This window comes from Streptopelia decaocto (assembly GCF_964273445.1).
Source record: "Streptopelia decaocto genome assembly, contig: HAP1_SCAFFOLD_396, whole genome shotgun sequence".
In the NCBI taxonomy this organism is placed as follows: Eukaryota; Metazoa; Chordata; class Aves; order Columbiformes; family Columbidae; genus Streptopelia; species Streptopelia decaocto.
Window position 1 is genome coordinate 18912 of NW_028115627.1, and position 14942 is coordinate 33853.

Sequence of the window (14942 nt, forward strand, 5' to 3'; positions counted from 1 at the left end):
AGGGAGAGATGGACATGGAACTGGTGGGACAGATGGACATGGAACCGGCGGGACAGACGGACACGGGGATAGAACCGGCAGGACAGACGGACACGGAACCGGTGAGACAGACGGACACGGAACCGGCGGGACAGACGGACACGGGGACGGAACCGCCGGGACAGACGGACATGGAACCGGAGGAACAGACGGACACGGAACTGGTGGGACAGACGGACATGGAACCGGTGGGACAGACGGACACAGGGATAGAACCGGCGGGACAGACGGACACGGAACCGGAGGAACAGACGGACACGGAACTGGTGGGACAGTTGGACACGGAACCGGAGGGACAGACGGACACGGGGACAGAACCGGCGGGACAGATGGACACGGAACCGGTGGGACAGACGGACGCGGGGATGGAACCAGCGGGACAGACGGACACAAAGGTCTTGGGGATCCCAAGGCGGAAGAGCCTGGAGATGCCACCACCATGGTGGGTGAACCCGGAGCTCTTGGAGGTGCCACCAGCGAAGCCCCTGGAGATGCCACCACCATGGGGGGTTCGTCTGAAGCTCTTGGAGATGCCACCACCATGGTGGATCCCCCCAAAGGTCTTGGGGACCCCAACACTGAAGGTCTTGGAGATGCCACCACCATGATGGATCCACCCAAAGGTCTTGGGGACCCCAACACTGAACCCCTTGGAGATGCCACCACCACGATGGGTCCACCCAAAGCTCTTGGAGATGCCACCACCGTGGTCAAGAAACCCAGAACCCGCAGGGGTGGCACCACCAGGATGGACAAACCCAAAGCTCTTGGAGATGCCACCAGCATGGTGGATCCCCCCAAAGCTCTTGGAGATGCCACCACCGAACCCCCTGGAGATGCCACCACTGCAATGGATCCCCCCAAAGACGCCACCACCATGGTCAAGAGACCCAGAACCCGCAGGGGTGGCACCACCAGGATGGACAAACCCAAACCTCTTGGAGATGCCACCACTGAAGCCCCTGGAGATGCCACCACCGTGGTCAAGAGACCCAAGACCCGCAGGGGTGTCACCACCACAATTAATAGACCCAAAGCCCATGGAGACCCCAACACTGAAGCCCTTGGAGATGCCACCACCATGGTCAAGAAACCCAGAACCCGCAGAGGTGTCACCGCCATGATGGATCCTCCCAAAGCTCATGGACACCCCAACACCGAAGCTGTTGGAGATGCCACCACCACGATGGACAAACCCGAAGCCCATGGAGATCCCAAGTCCGAACCCCTTGGAGATTCCACCACCATGATGGATCCCCCCAAAGCTCTTGGAGATGCCACCGTCATGGTCAAGAGACCCAAAACCCGCAGAGGTGTCACCACCACGATGAATGCGCCCAAAGCTCTTGCAGACCCCAACACCGAAACCCTTGGAGATGCCACCACCACGGTCAAGAAACCCAGAACCCGCAGGGGTGTCACAACCACGATGGATCCCCCCAAAGCTCCTGGAGATCCCAAGTCCGAACCCATTGGAGATGCCACCACCATGATGGATCCACCCAGAGCCCTTGGAGATGCCACCACCATGATGGGCAAACGCAAAGCCCATGGAGATCCCAAGTCTGAACCCCTTGGAGATGCCACCACCATGATGGACAAACCCAAAGCCCATGGACATCCCAGCACCAAACCCCTTGGAGATCCCAAGTCCGAACCCACTGGAGATGCCACCACTATGATGGATCCACCCAAAGCCCTTGGAGATCCCAAGTCTGAACCCCTTGGAGATGCCACCACCATGACGGATCCCCCCAAAACCCTTGGAGATCCCAAGTCTGAACCCCTTGGAGATGCCACCACCACGATGGATCCGCCCAAAGCCCTTGGAGATCCCAAGTCTGAACCCCTTGGAGATGCCACCACCAAAGCCCATGGAGACGCCACCACCATGATGAACAAACGCAAAGCCCTTGGAGATGCCACCACCATGATGGATCCCCCCAAAACCCTTGGGGAACTCAAGTCTGAACCCCTTGGAGATGCCACCACCAAAGCCCATGGAGATGCCACCACCATGACGGATCCCCCCAAACCCCTTGGAGATGTCACCACCAAAGCCCATGGAGATGCCACCACCATGATGGATCCCCCCAAACCCCTTGGAGATGTCACCGCCAAAGCCCATGGAGATGCCACCACCATGATGGATCCACCCAAAGCCCTTGGACATCCCAAGTCTGAACCCCTTGGAGATGCCACCACCAAAGCCCATGGAGATGCCACCACCATGATGGATCCACCCAAAGCCCATGGACGTCCCAGCACCAAACCCCTTGGAGACGCCACCACCATGACGGATCCCCCCAAACCCCTTGGCGATGTCACCACCAAACCCCCTGGAGACGCCCCCACCGCGCCGGATCCCCCCAGAGCGCCCCCCCCCGCCGCCCCCCCGCGTCCGTCGCCGCCGTTCCCCTGCGGCGCCTGCGCCAAGAGCTTCCCCACGCAGTCCAAGCTGGCGATCCACGCGCGCGCCCACACGGGCGAGCGCCCCTTCCCCTGCCCCGACTGCCCCAAGGCCTTCGCCGACCCCTCGGTGCTGCGCAAGCACCGCCGCGGCCACGCCGGCGTGCGCCCGCACCGCTGCGCGCTGTGCCCCAAGGCCTACGCCGAGCTCAAGGACCTGCGCAACCACCAGCGCGCCCACACCGGCGAGCGCCCCTTCCTGTGCGCCGACTGCGGCAAGAGCTTCGGCCGCTCGTCCTCGCTCGCCTGCCACCAGCGCATCCACGCGCCGCGCAAGCCCTTCGCCTGCGACGCCTGCGGCAAGAGCTTCACGCAGCTCTCGTCCTTCCAGAGCCACCGGCGCGTGCACACCGGCGAGCGGCCCTTCCTGTGCCCGCAGTGCGGCCGCACCTTCGCCGACCCCTCCAGCTTCCGGCGGCACCAGCGCGCCCACCAGGGGGTGAAGCCGCACGGCTGCCGCGAGTGCGGGAAGGCGTTCCGGCAGCCGGCCGACCTGGCGCTGCACCGGCGCACGCACACGGGCGAGCGGCCCTGGGCCTGCGGCGACTGCGGCAAGAGCTTCGTGGCCTCGTGGGACCTGAAGCGGCACCGGCTGACCCACGGCGCCGAGCGGCCCTGGCGCTGCGCCGACTGCGGCCGCGGCTTCCGCGAGCGGGGGGCGCTGGGCAAGCACCGGCGCGCGCACGCCGGGGAGCGGCCCTGGGCCTGCGGCAGCTGCGGGAAAGGGTTCGGGGGCAGGGCCGGGCTGCGCAAGCACCAGAGGACGCACGGGGAGGGGGCGGCGGGCAAGATGGCCGCCGGGGAGGGGGGGGGCGGGGTGGGGGGCAATATGGCCGCCACCAGTGTGGCTGGCACCAATATGGCCGCCGGGTTGGGGGGCAATATGGCCGCCGGACTAGGGCTCAATATGGCCGCCACCAGTGTGGCTGGCACCAATATGGCCGCCAGGTTGGGGGGCAATATGGCCGCCGGACTAGGGCTCAATATGGCCGACGCCGGTGTGGCTGGCACCAATATGGCCGCCAGTGTAGGCCCCAAGATGGCCGCCGGGGAGGGGAGGGGCGGGGTGGGGGGCAATATGGCCGCCGGGTTGGGGGGCAATATGGCCGCCGGACTAGGGCTCAATATGGCCACCACCAGTGTGGCTGGCACCAATATGGCCGCCAGGTTGGGGGGCAATATGGCCGCCGGACTAGGGCTCAATATGGCCGACGCCGGTGTGGCTGGCACCAATATGGCCGCCAGTGTAGGCCCCAAGATGGCCGCCGGGGAGGGGAGGGGCGGGGTGGGGGGCAATATGGCCGCCGGGTTGGGGGGCAATATGGCCGCCGGACTAGGGCTCAATATGGCCACCACCAGTGTGGCTGGCACCAATATGGCCGCTGGGTTGGGGGGCAATATGGCCGCCAGGCTAGGCCCCAAGATGGCCGCCGGGGAGGGGGGGGGGCGGGGTGGGGGGCAATATGGCCGCCGGACTAGGGCTCAATATGGCCGCCAGTCTAGGGCGCAATATGGCCGACGCCGGTGTGGCTGGCACCAATATGGCCGCCGGGCTGGGGCACAATATGGCTGCCAACACTGATGTGGCTGCCACCAATATGGCCGCCGGGGGAAGACACAATATGGCCGCCACCAGTGTGGCTGGCACCAATATGGCCGCCAGAGTGGGGCACAATATGGCCGACAGTGATGTCACTGGCACCAATATGGCCACCGGGTTGGGGGGCAATATGGCCGCCAGGCTAGGCCCCAAGATGGCCGCCGGGGAGGGGGGGGGGCGGCGGGGAGGGGGGGGGTGGGGTGGGTGGCAATATGGCCGCCGGGCTGGGGCTCAATATGGCTGACACCCATGTGACTGGCACCAATATGGCCGCCGGGTTGGGGCACAATATGGCTGACACCCATGTGACTGGCACCAATATGGTCGCCAGTCTAGGCCTCAATATGGCCGCTGGGGGAGGGCTCAATATGGCCGCCACCAGTGTGGCTGGCACCAATATGGCCGCCGGGGGAGGGCACAGTATGGGCACCGGTCTAGGCCCCAAGATGGCCGCTGGAGTAGGGGGGGAGGGGGGGGGAGGGGGCGTGGCCACTGGGGGCGCGGTTGGTGGCAATATGGCCGCCGGGCTGGGGCACAATATGGCCACTGGTCTAGGCCCCAATATGGGCGCCAGTCTAGGCCCCAATATGGCCGCCAGTCTAGGCCCCAATATGGCCGCTGGGGGAGGGCACAATATGGCGGATGCCAATGTGACCGGCACCAATATGGCTGCTGGTCTAGGCCCCAATATGGCCGCCATTGGAGGGCCCAATATGGCGGCTGCCAACATGGCCGCTGCCTGTGGAGCGGCCAATATGGCCGCCGGCATAGGAGCCAAGATGGCCGCCAGGGTGGGCCCCAATATGGCCGCCGGTGGGGAGCCGGAAGTGGCCGCTGATGAGCGGCCGGGCCCCAGTATGGCTGCTGGTCCAGGCCCCAATATGGCCGCCAGCAGAGGGCCCAATATGGCCGACAACAACATGGCCGCCCCCTATGGAGGGGCCAATATGGCCGCCCCCACTGTGGCCGCCCCCGAGCCCCGCCCCTTCCGGTGCCCCTCCTGCCCCAAGCGCTTCCTGTCCCGGGCGGGGCTGCGACGTCACGAGCGACGTCACGGCCCCGCCCCCATCGACTCCACGCCCCTTTGATGCCCCACCCCCACCCTCCAGCACTTCCGGGGAAAAAAGAGGCCCCGCCCCCACGCGCGTGTAACAGCCAATAAAAACCCGCCGAGGCGGCACTTCCGGCTCCGCCCCTCTGTGCCCCGCCCCCCTGGGACCCAGGTGTTCGGGACCCCGCCCCTGCGGGCATCGTCCAATCGCCGTTTATGGTTTTTTTACTAAGCCCCGCCCCCGCCGCCGGCTGCAGCCAATGGCAGCGCGCCCGCGTTGCCACTTCCTCCCCATTCCCCATAGCAACAAGGGGCGGGGTTCGCTCTCCCCGCGCGCTCATTGGCCGGCGGCAGCGCGGGCGGGGCCGAGGCGGGGGAAGCGCTGATTGGCCCGCGCGCTCGGGAGGGGGCGGGGCCGGGCGGGGCCGCATCCGGGTCCCCCCGCGGGGAAGCGGCGGGAGGAGGTGAGAGCGGCGGGGGGGGGGAGGTTACCATGGGAACGGCCCGAGCGCCCGGGGCCCCCCGGACGCCTGGGTCCCCCCCGCACTCCTGGGTCCCTCCCGAACTCCTGGGTCCCCCCCGAACTCCTGGGTCCCCCCCGCACTCCTGGGTCCCTCCCGAACTCCTGGGTCCCTCCCGAACGCCTGGGTCCCTCCCGAACGCCTGGGTCCCCTCCCGAACTCCTGGGTCCCTCCCCGAACGCCTGGGTCCCCCCCGGACGCCTGGGTCCCCCCCGAACTCCTGGGTCCCTCCCGAACTCCTGGGTCCCTTGGGGCACTCCTGGGTCCCCCCCCGAACTCCTGGGTCCCTCCCAGACATCTGAGTTGTTAGAATATGTGGGTCCCTGGGGTCTATGGGGCCCGAACTCCTGGGTCCCCTCCCGAACTCCTGGGTCCTTCCCGAACTCCTGGGTCCCTCCCGAACTCCTGGGTCCCTCCTGAACTCCTGGGTCCCCCCGAACTCCTGGGTCCCTTGGGGTACTCCTGGGTCCCTTCCTGAACTCCTGGGTCCCCCATTGATGCCGGGGTCCCTAGAATATGCGGGTCCTTAGAATATGTGGGTCCCTGGGGTCCATGGGTCCCGGACGCCGGGGTCCCTGGGGTATGCGGGTCCCTGGGGTCCATGGGTCCCGGACGCCGGGGTCCCTGGGGTATGCGGGTCCCTGGGGTCCATGGGTCCCGGACGCCGGGGTCCCTGGGGTATGCGGGTCCGTGGGGTCCATGGGTCCCGGACGCCGGGGTCCCCGCAGGCCCCATGGCGGAGGCGGAGCGGGGGCAGGGCGGGGGCCCCCTGGCGCTGCTCAAGGCTCGAGCGCTGGACGTGACGTTCGACGTGGGGGACGAGTACGAGATCATCGAGACCATCGGCACCGGCGCCTACGGCGTCGTCAGCTCCGCCCGGCGCCGCGACACCGGTGAGCGCGACGGCCCCCCCGGACGCCGGGGTCCCTCCCGGACGCCGGGGTCCCTCCCGGACGCCTGGGTCCCCTCCCGGACACCTGGGTCCCCACCCGGACGCCTGGGTGTCCCCCCCGGACGCCTGGGTCCCCTCCCGGACGCCTGGGTCCCCCCTCGGACACCTGGGTCCCTCCCGGACGCCTGGGTCCCTCCCGGATGCCTGGGTCCCCCCTGAAGTCCTGTGTCCCTCCTGTACACCTGGGTGCCCTTGGGTGGGTTTCCCGGACTCCTGGGTCCCTCCCCAAACTCCTGGGTCCCTCATGGCACTCCTGGTTCCCCCCCCGAACTCCCAGGTCCCCTCCCTGCACTCCTGGGTCCCATGGGTCACTCCTGGGTCCCTTGGGGCACTCCTGGGTCCCTCCTAAACTTCTGGTTCCCCTCCCAAATTCCTGGGTCCCTTGGGGCACTCCTGGGTCCCTCCCGAACTCCTGGGTCCCTCCCGAACTCCTGCCTCCCTGGGGGCACTCCTGGGTCCCTCCCGAACTCCTGGGTCCCTCCCGAACTCCTGCCTCCCTGGGGGCACTCCTGGGTCCCCTCCCGAACTCCTGGGTCCCATGGGGCACTCCTAGTTCCCTGGGGGCACTCCTGGGTCCCTCCTAAACTCCTGGCTCCCTGGGGGCACTCCTGGGTCCCTGGGGGCACTCCTGGGTCCATGGGGGCACTCCTGGGTCCATGGGGGCACTCCCGGCTCCCTGGGGGCACTCCTGGGTCCCTCCCGACCTCCCGGCTCCCTGGGGGCACTCCTGGTTCCATGGGGGCACTCCTGGGTCCATGGGGGCACTCCTGGGTCCATGGGGGCACTCCCGGCTCCCTGGGGGCACTCCTGGGTCCATGGGGCACTCCTGGCTCCCTGGGGGCACTCCTGGGTCCCTCCCGACCTCCTGGCTCCCTGGGGGCACTCCTGGGTCCATGTGGGCACTCCTGGCTCCCTGGGGGCACTCCTGGGTCCCTCCTAAACTCCTGGCTCCCTTGGGGCACTCCTGGGTCCCTCCCGACCTCCCGGCTCCCTGGGGGCACTCCTGGGTCCATGGGGCACCCCTGGCTCCCTGGGGGCACTCCTGGGTCCATGGGGCACTCCCGGCTCCCTGGGGGCACTCCTGGGTCCATGGGGCACTCCTGGGTCCATGGGGCACTCCCGGCTCCCTGGGGGCACTCCTGGGTCCATGGGGCACTCCTGGCTCCCTGGGGGCACTCCTGGGTCCCTGGGGGCACTCCTGGGTCCATGGGGCACTCCTGGTTCCCTGGGGGCACTCCTGGGTCCCTGGGGGCACTCCTGGCTCCCTGGGGGCACTCCTGGGTCCATGGGGCACTCCTGGGTCCATGGGGGCACTCCCGGCTCCCTGGGGGCACTCCTGGGTCCATGGGGGCACTCCTGGGTCCATGGGGCACTCCCGGCTCCCTGGGGGCACTCCTGGGTCCCTCCCAACCTCCTGGCTCCCTGGGGGCACTCCTGGGTCCATGGGGCACTCCTGGGTCCATGGGGCACTCCCGGCTCCCTGGGGGCACTCCTGGGTCCATGGGGCACTCCTGGGTCCATGGGGCACTCCTGGCTCCCTGGGGGCACTCCTGGGTCCCATGGGGCACTCCTGGGTCCGCAGGCCAGGCGGTGGCCATCAAGAAGATCCCGAACGCGTTCGACGTGGCCACCAACGCCAAGCGCACGCTGCGCGAGCTCAAGATCCTCAAGCACTTCAAGCACGACAACATCATCGGCATCAAGGACATCCTGCGCCCCACCGTGCCCTACGGCGAGTTCCGCTCCGTGTGCGTCCCCGCGGCCGCCCGGACGCCTGGGTCCCTCCCGTGGGGCGGGGGGACACGTGGGGTGGAGCTCACCTGCCCCATTGGGCGATGGTGACCCATAGTGACCCCTCCCGGACGCCTGGGTCCCTCCTGTGGGGCGGGGGGACACGTGGGGTGGAGCTCACCTGCCCCCTTGGGTGACGTTGACCCATAGTGACCATTCCCGGACGCCTGGGTCCTTCGTGTGGGGCAGGGGGACACGTGGGGTGGAGCTCACCTGCCCCATTGGGCGATGGTGACCCATAGTGACCCCTCCCGGACGCCTGGGTCCCTCCTGTGGGTCATGGGGACACATGGCGTGGAGCTCACCTGCCCCATTGGGTGACGTTGACCCATAGTGACCCCTCCCGGACGCCTGGGTCCCTCCTGTGGGTCATGGGGACACATGGGGTGGAGCTCACCTGCCCCATTGGGTGACGTTGACCCATAGCGACCCCTCCCGGACGCCTGGGTCCCTCCTGTGGGTCATGGGGACGCGTGGGGTGGAGCTCACCTGCCCCATTGGGTGACGTTGACCCATAGCGACCCCTCCCGGACGCCTGGGTCCTCTTGGAGGACACATGGGATGGACCCCACTTGCTCCATGGGGTAGTGGTGACACCATGGGGACGTCCCCAGCGCCCCCTAGAGGGCGGGAGGACACATGGGATGGATCCTACTTGATCCACTGGGCGGTGGCGACACCACGGGGATGTCCCCAGCGCCCCCTAGAGGGCGGGAGGACACATGGGATGGACCCCACTTGCTCCATGGGGTAGTGGTGACACCACGGGGACGTCCCCAGCGCCCCCTAGAGGGCGGGAGGACACATGGGTTGGATCCTACTTGATCCATGGGGCAGTGGTGACACCACGGGGACGTCCCCAGCGCCCCCTAGAGGTCGGGAGGCCACCTCGTCCATTGGGCGACACCAACAGCGACCCCGTCCCGGACGCCTGGGTCCCTTTTCCCTTCCCCCCACCAGCTACGTGGTGCTGGACCTGATGGAGAGCGACCTGCACCAGATCATCCACTCGTCGCAGCCGCTGTCGCTGGAGCACGTGCGCTACTTCCTGTACCAGCTCCTGCGCGGGCTCAAGTACATCCACTCGGCCAACGTCCTGCACCGCGACCTCAAGCCGTCCAACCTGCTGGTCAACGAGAACTGCGAGCTCAAGATCGGCGACTTCGGCATGGCCAGGGGGCTGGGCGGCGACCCCCGGCACGCCAAGGCCTTCCTGACCGAGTACGTGGCCACGCGCTGGTACCGCGCGCCGGAGCTGCTGCTGTCGCTGCACCGCTACACGCGCGCCATCGACATGTGGTCGGTCGGCTGCATCTTCGCCGAGATGCTGGGGCGCCGGCAGCTCTTCCCGGGGCGCAACTACGTGCACCAGCTGCAGCTCATCATGGCGGTGCTGGGGACGCCGCCCGCCGCCGTCATGGCCGCCATCGGCGCCGAGCGCGTGCGCGCCTACGTCAAGAGCCTCCCGCCGCGCCCGCCGGTGCCCTGGGAGAGCCTGTTCGGCGGCGCCGAGCCCGCGGCGCTGGCGCTGCTGGGCAGGATGCTGCGCTTCGACCCGCGCGAGCGCGTGGGCGTGGCCGAGGCGCTGGGGCACCCCTTCCTGGCCAAGTACCACGACCCCGAGGACGAGCCCGAGTGCGTCCCGGCCTTCGACTTCGCCTTCGAGCGCCGCGCGCTCACCAAGGAGGAGATCAAGGCGGCCATCGTGGCCGAGATCGAAGACTTCCACGCGCGGCGCGACGGCATCCGCGGGGCGCTGGCGCCGGCACAGCGCGCGCACGGCGGGGCCAACGGCGACGGCGGCACGGTCAACGTGGTCAACGGGGCCAACGGCGGCGCCAACGTGGCCAACGGTAGCATCAATGTGGCCAACGCGGTCAACGGTAGCATCAATGTGGTCAACGCGGTCAACGGTAGCATCAACGTGGTCAACGGTAGCATCAACGCAGTCAATGTGGTCAACGGTAGCATCAACGCGGTCAACAGTAGCGTCAACGCAGTCAACGTGGTCAACAGTAGCATCAACGTGGTCAACAGTAGCGTCAACACGGTCAACGTGGTCAACGGTAGCGTCAACATGGTCAACGTGGTCAACGCGGTCAACAGTAGCGTCAACGCCAACGTCACTACAGTCAAGACCAACGTCAACGCGGTCAACGTGGTCAACGGTAGCGTCAACGCGGTCAACGCCGAGGGCACCGTGGTGAACGCCAAGGCCAACGGGGTCAATGCCAACGTGGTCAATGCCCAAGTCAAAGCGGCGAAGGTCAACGTGGGCGCCCCCGGTGTCAACGTGGCCAACGTCAATGTCGCGGCGGCCACCGCCACCCCCGCCTGGCCGTGCGCCGACGTGGACATGCCCAGCCCCGCCCCCGCCCCCGACTGCCCAATGGGGTCCCCGCGGGTGAAGGCGGAGCCGGGGGCCCCGCCCAAGCGCGACGGCGCCATCTCGGACGACACCAAGGCCGCCCTCAAGGCGGCGCTGCTCAAGTCGGCCATGAGGAACAAGAGCAAAGGTGCGGGGGGAAGTGGCGCCCGGACACCTGGGTCCCCTCATGGGGTGAAGGGTTGGGTTTGTGGCTTCTGCTCAAGGTTTTGGTGGCCAGAAGGTGGTTGGGTTGGGTTGGTCGTGGTTGTGTTGGTCGTGGTTGGGTTGGTCATGGTTGGGTTGGGTTGGTCATGGTTGAGTTGGGTTGGTCATGGCTGGGTTGAGTTGTGTTTATGGTTGTGTTGGTCATGGTTGGGTTGGTCATGGTTGGGTTGGTCATGGTTGGGTTGGTTATGGTTGGGTTGGTCGTGGTTGGGTTGGGTTGGTCGTGGTTGGGTTGGTCGTGGTTGGGTTGGGTTGGTCATGGCTGGGTTGAGTTGTGTTTATGGTTGTGTTGGTCATGGTTGGGTTGGTCATGGTTGGGTTGGGTTGGTCATGGTTGGGTTGGTCGTGGTTGGGTTGGTCGTGGTTGGGTTGGTCGTGGTTGGGTTGGGTTGGTCATGGTTGGGTTGAGTTGGGTTGGTCATGGTTGGGTTGGGTTGGTCATGGTTGGGTTGAGTTGGGTTGGTCATGGTTGGGTTGGTCATGGTTGGGTTGGTCGTGGTTGGGTTGGGTTAGCCATGGTTGGGTTGGGTTGGTCATGGTTGGGTTGGTCATGGTTGGGTTGTGTTGGTCGTGGTTGGGTTGGGTTGGTCATGGTTGGGTTGGTCATGGTTGGGTTGGTCATGGTTGGGTTGATCATGGTTGGGTTGGTCATGGTTGGGTCGGGTTGGTCATGGTCGGGTTGGTCATGGTTGGGTTGGTCATGGTTGGGTTGGTCGTGGTAGGGTTGTGTTGGTCGTGGTTGTGTTGGGTTGGTCATGGTTGGGTTGGGTTGGTCATGGTTGGGTTGGTCATGGTTGGGTCGGGTTGGTCATGGTTGGGTTAGTTGTGTTGGTTGTGGTTGGGTTGGTCATGGTTGGGTTGGGTTGGGTTGGTCATGGTTGAGTTGGGTTCATCACGGTTGGCTGGGTTGGTTGGTTGATTTGATTGGCCGGTTGTGTTGTCGGGTTGCCTTCCATTGGCTCCCACTGCCTCACCTCCTCCCCGCTCACCTCCCATTGGCTCCCGCCTCCCCGCAGACCCCCCATTGGCCGCCGCGGACGCCGCGGACGTGCGCAAGCCGGTGACGGCGGCCGAGCGGCAGCGCGAGCGCGAGGAGAAGCGGCGCCGGCGCCAGGAACGCGCCCGCGAGCGCGAGAAGCGGCAGCGGGAGCGCGAGCGGCACCGGGAGCCGCGCGGGCTGGTCCTGAGCGACGACGACCGACACCTGCTGGAGCGCTGGACCCGCATGCGCGACCGCGCCCGGCCACGCCCCCCGGCCCCGCCTGCCGCCCCGGCCCCGCCCCCCGCCCCCCAGCACGCGCCCCCCGCCGCGGCTGCCCAACCGTGGCCGGAGCTGCCGGCCGACCCCGACGTGGCCACCGTGACACAGCAGCTCTCCAAGTCACAGGTGAGGTGACCCCGGTGTCCCCCAGTGTCCCCCAGACTGTAGGTTCCAGAGTTAACACTGAGCTCTGTACACTATAGATGTTATCGGTAGGTTTCAGAGTTAACACTGAGCTGTGTACACTATAGATGTTATCGGTAGGTTTCAGAGTTAACGCTGAGCTGTGTACACTATAGATGTTATCGGTAGGTTTCAGAGTTAACACTGAGCTCTGTACACTATAGATGTTATCGGTAGGTTTCAGAGTTAACACTGAGCTGTGTACACTCTAGATGTTATCGGTAGGTTTCAGAGTTAACACCGAGTTGTGTACACTGTATATGTTATCAGTAGGTTTCAGATCTTATCAGTAGGTTTCAGAGTTAACAACACTGAGCTGTGTACACTGTAAATGTTATCAGTAGGTTTCAGATGTTATCAGTAGGTTTCAGAGTTAACACTGAGCTGTGTACACTGTAGATGTTATCAGTAGGTTTCAGATGTTATCAGTAGGTTTCAGAGTTAACACTGAGCTGTGTACACTGTAGATATTATCAGTAGGTTTCAGATGTTATCAGTAGGTTTCAGAGTTAACACTGAGCTGTGTACACTATAGATGTTATCAGTAGGTTTCAGAGTTAACACTGAGCTGTGTACACTATAGATGTTATCAGTAGGTTTCAGAGTTAACACTGAGCTGTGTACACTATAGATGTTATCAGTAGGTTTCAGAGTTAACACTGAGCTGTGTACACTATAAATGTTATCAGTAGGTTTCAGAGTTAACACTGAGCTGTGTACACTATAGATGTTATCAGTAGGTTTCAGAGTTAACGCTGAGCTGTGTACACTATAAATGTTATCAGTAGGTTTCAGAGTTAACACCGAGTTGTGTACACTGTAGATGTTATCAGTAGGTTTCAGAGTTAACAACACTGAGCTGTGTACACTGTAGATATTATCAGTAGGTTTCAGATGTTATCAGTAGGTTTCAGAGTTAACACCGAGTTGTGTACACTGTAGATGTTATCAGTAGGTTTCAGAGTTAACACTGAGCTGTGTACACTGTAGATGTCATCAGTAGGTTCCAGAGTTAACAACGCTATGAATAGTATCCCCCAGTATCCCTCAGTGTCCCCAGGGTTCTGGGGAGGGACCCAGGCGTCCGGGAGGGACCCAGGCGTCCGGGCGCCGGGTGTCCCGCTCACGCCCGGCGCCCCCTGCAGGTGGAGGACCCGCTGCCCCCCGTGTTCTCGGGGACCCCCAAGGGCAGCGGCGCCGGTTACGGGGTGGGGTTCGACCTGGAGGAGTTTCTGAGCCAATCGCTGGACGCCGTGGGCGACGCCAAGGACAGGTGAGGGACCCAGGCGTCCGGGAGGGGACCCAGGAGTTCGGGAGGGGACCCAGGAGTTCAGGGAGGGGACCCAGGAGTTCGGGGAGGGGACCCAGGAGTTCCAAGAGGGACCCAGGAGTTCGGGGAGGGGACCCAGGAGTTCCAGGATGGACCCAGGTGTCCGGGAGGGGACCCAGGCATCCGGGAGGGACCCAGGAGTTCAGGGGGGAACCAGGAGTTGGGGGAGGGACCCGGGAGTTTGGGGAGGGGACCCAGGCGTCCGGGAGGGACCCAGGATTTCGGGGGGGGACCCAGGAGTCCGGGGAAGGGACCCAGGCATCCGGGCTGAAGCCCCGCCCCCTCCCCACCCCAGCCAAGCTGATTCGGCGCCGCTGTCGGCCTCGCTGCTCGCTGATTGGCTGGAGGTCCATCGGCTCAGCCCCGCCTCCCTCGAGAGCCTCCAGCGCGACCTGGGCTCCCCCATGCTGCTGGCCGACGACCTTTGACCCCCGACCCCCACCAGGGGACCCAGGCGTCCGGGCCCCGCCCACCCCCCGGGGGGGGGGCTTTGGCTCCTCCCACTCGGCGCTTTGGCTCCACCCACGTGATTAAATTGGTGAAACCGACCCAGTTTTGGCCCCGGGGTGGGGGGACCCAGGCGTCCGGGTGGGGACCCAGGCGTCCGGGTGGGGACCCAGGCGTCCGGGGAGGGGACCCAGGAGTTCGGGAAGGGGACCCAGGCGTCCGGGGGGGCGGAGCAAGAAGAGGCGGAGCCGGGAGCAGTTCAGCTGTTGATCGTCTGTCACCACGAGGGGGCGGGGCCAGCGGGGGTTAATTAGGGCGGGGCGTTCATTAATTGGCTGAATGGGTGATTAATGGGTTGGGCGGCTCATTCATTAGTTGGATGGTTGATTAATGGGTTGGGCGGTGGGTTAATTGGGTGGTTGCTTAATGGGTTGGGTGGTTAATGAGGTGGTTGGTTAATTGGCTGGAGGGTTGATTAATGGGTTGGTTGGTTAATTGGGTGGTTGGTTAATTGGGTGGTTGGTTAATTGGGTGGTGAACCGGATGGCTAGTTAATTACTTGGGTGGTTAATTGGCGGGATGGTTGATTAATGAGTCGGGTGGTTCATTAATTAGTTGGCTACCCGGTTGATTGGTTGGATGGTTAATTGGGTGGTCGGTTAATTAGTTGGTTGATGGGTTGGGTGGTTAATTAGTTGGTTAATT

General features: G+C 64.8%; 2 protein-coding genes across 3 annotated transcripts; both read left to right on the plus strand.

The window, feature by feature from the left end:
* Positions 1-483: 483 nt before the first annotated feature.
* On the plus strand, positions 484-5468 carry ZNF668 (zinc finger protein 668). Its single transcript, XM_082077336.1, has 2 exons — positions 484-3675; positions 4440-5468. The coding sequence occupies exons 1-2, from the start codon at positions 542-544 to the stop codon at positions 5194-5196; spliced, it is 3891 nt and encodes a 1296-aa protein (XP_081933462.1). The 5' UTR covers positions 484-541; the 3' UTR covers positions 5197-5468.
* A 108-nt stretch (positions 5469-5576) lies between these two features.
* On the plus strand, positions 5577-14338 carry MAPK7 (mitogen-activated protein kinase 7). Of its 2 annotated transcripts, XM_082077338.1 has the most exons (7): positions 5577-5623; positions 6409-6573; positions 8215-8380; positions 9384-10939; positions 12033-12403; positions 13606-13733; positions 14086-14338. In XM_082077338.1, the coding sequence occupies exons 2-7, from the start codon at positions 6414-6416 to the stop codon at positions 14216-14218; spliced, it is 2514 nt and encodes an 837-aa protein (XP_081933464.1). In that variant the 5' UTR covers positions 5577-5623; positions 6409-6413; the 3' UTR covers positions 14219-14338. The 2 variants fall into 2 exon arrangements, with proteins under 2 accessions (XP_081933464.1, XP_081933463.1); XM_082077337.1 differs by lacking the exon at positions 5577-5623 and having other exon boundaries at positions 5689-6573.
* The last annotated feature ends 604 nt before the right edge of the window (positions 14339-14942 follow it).

What these genes read in the sequence shown, in the direction of transcription:
- ZNF668 (XM_082077336.1), top strand. Translation starts at nt 542, where the DNA reads ATGGGGGGTTCGTCTGAAGCTCTTGGAGATGCCACCACCATGGTGGAT. An exon ending in GGCACCAATATGGCCGCCAG is followed by an intron (nt 3,676 to 4,439) that starts GTTGGGGGGCAA and finishes TATGGTCGCCAG; the next exon opens with TCTAGGCCTCAATATGGCCG.
- MAPK7 (XM_082077337.1), top strand. Translation starts at nt 6,282, where the DNA reads ATGGGTCCCGGACGCCGGGGTCCCTGGGGTATGCGGGTCCCTGGGGTC. An exon ending in CATGAGGAACAAGAGCAAAG is followed by an intron (nt 10,940 to 12,032) that starts GTGCGGGGGGAA and finishes GCCTCCCCGCAG; the next exon opens with ACCCCCCATTGGCCGCCGCG. An exon ending in AGCAGCTCTCCAAGTCACAG is followed by an intron (nt 12,404 to 13,605) that starts GTGAGGTGACCC and finishes CGCCCCCTGCAG; the next exon opens with GTGGAGGACCCGCTGCCCCC.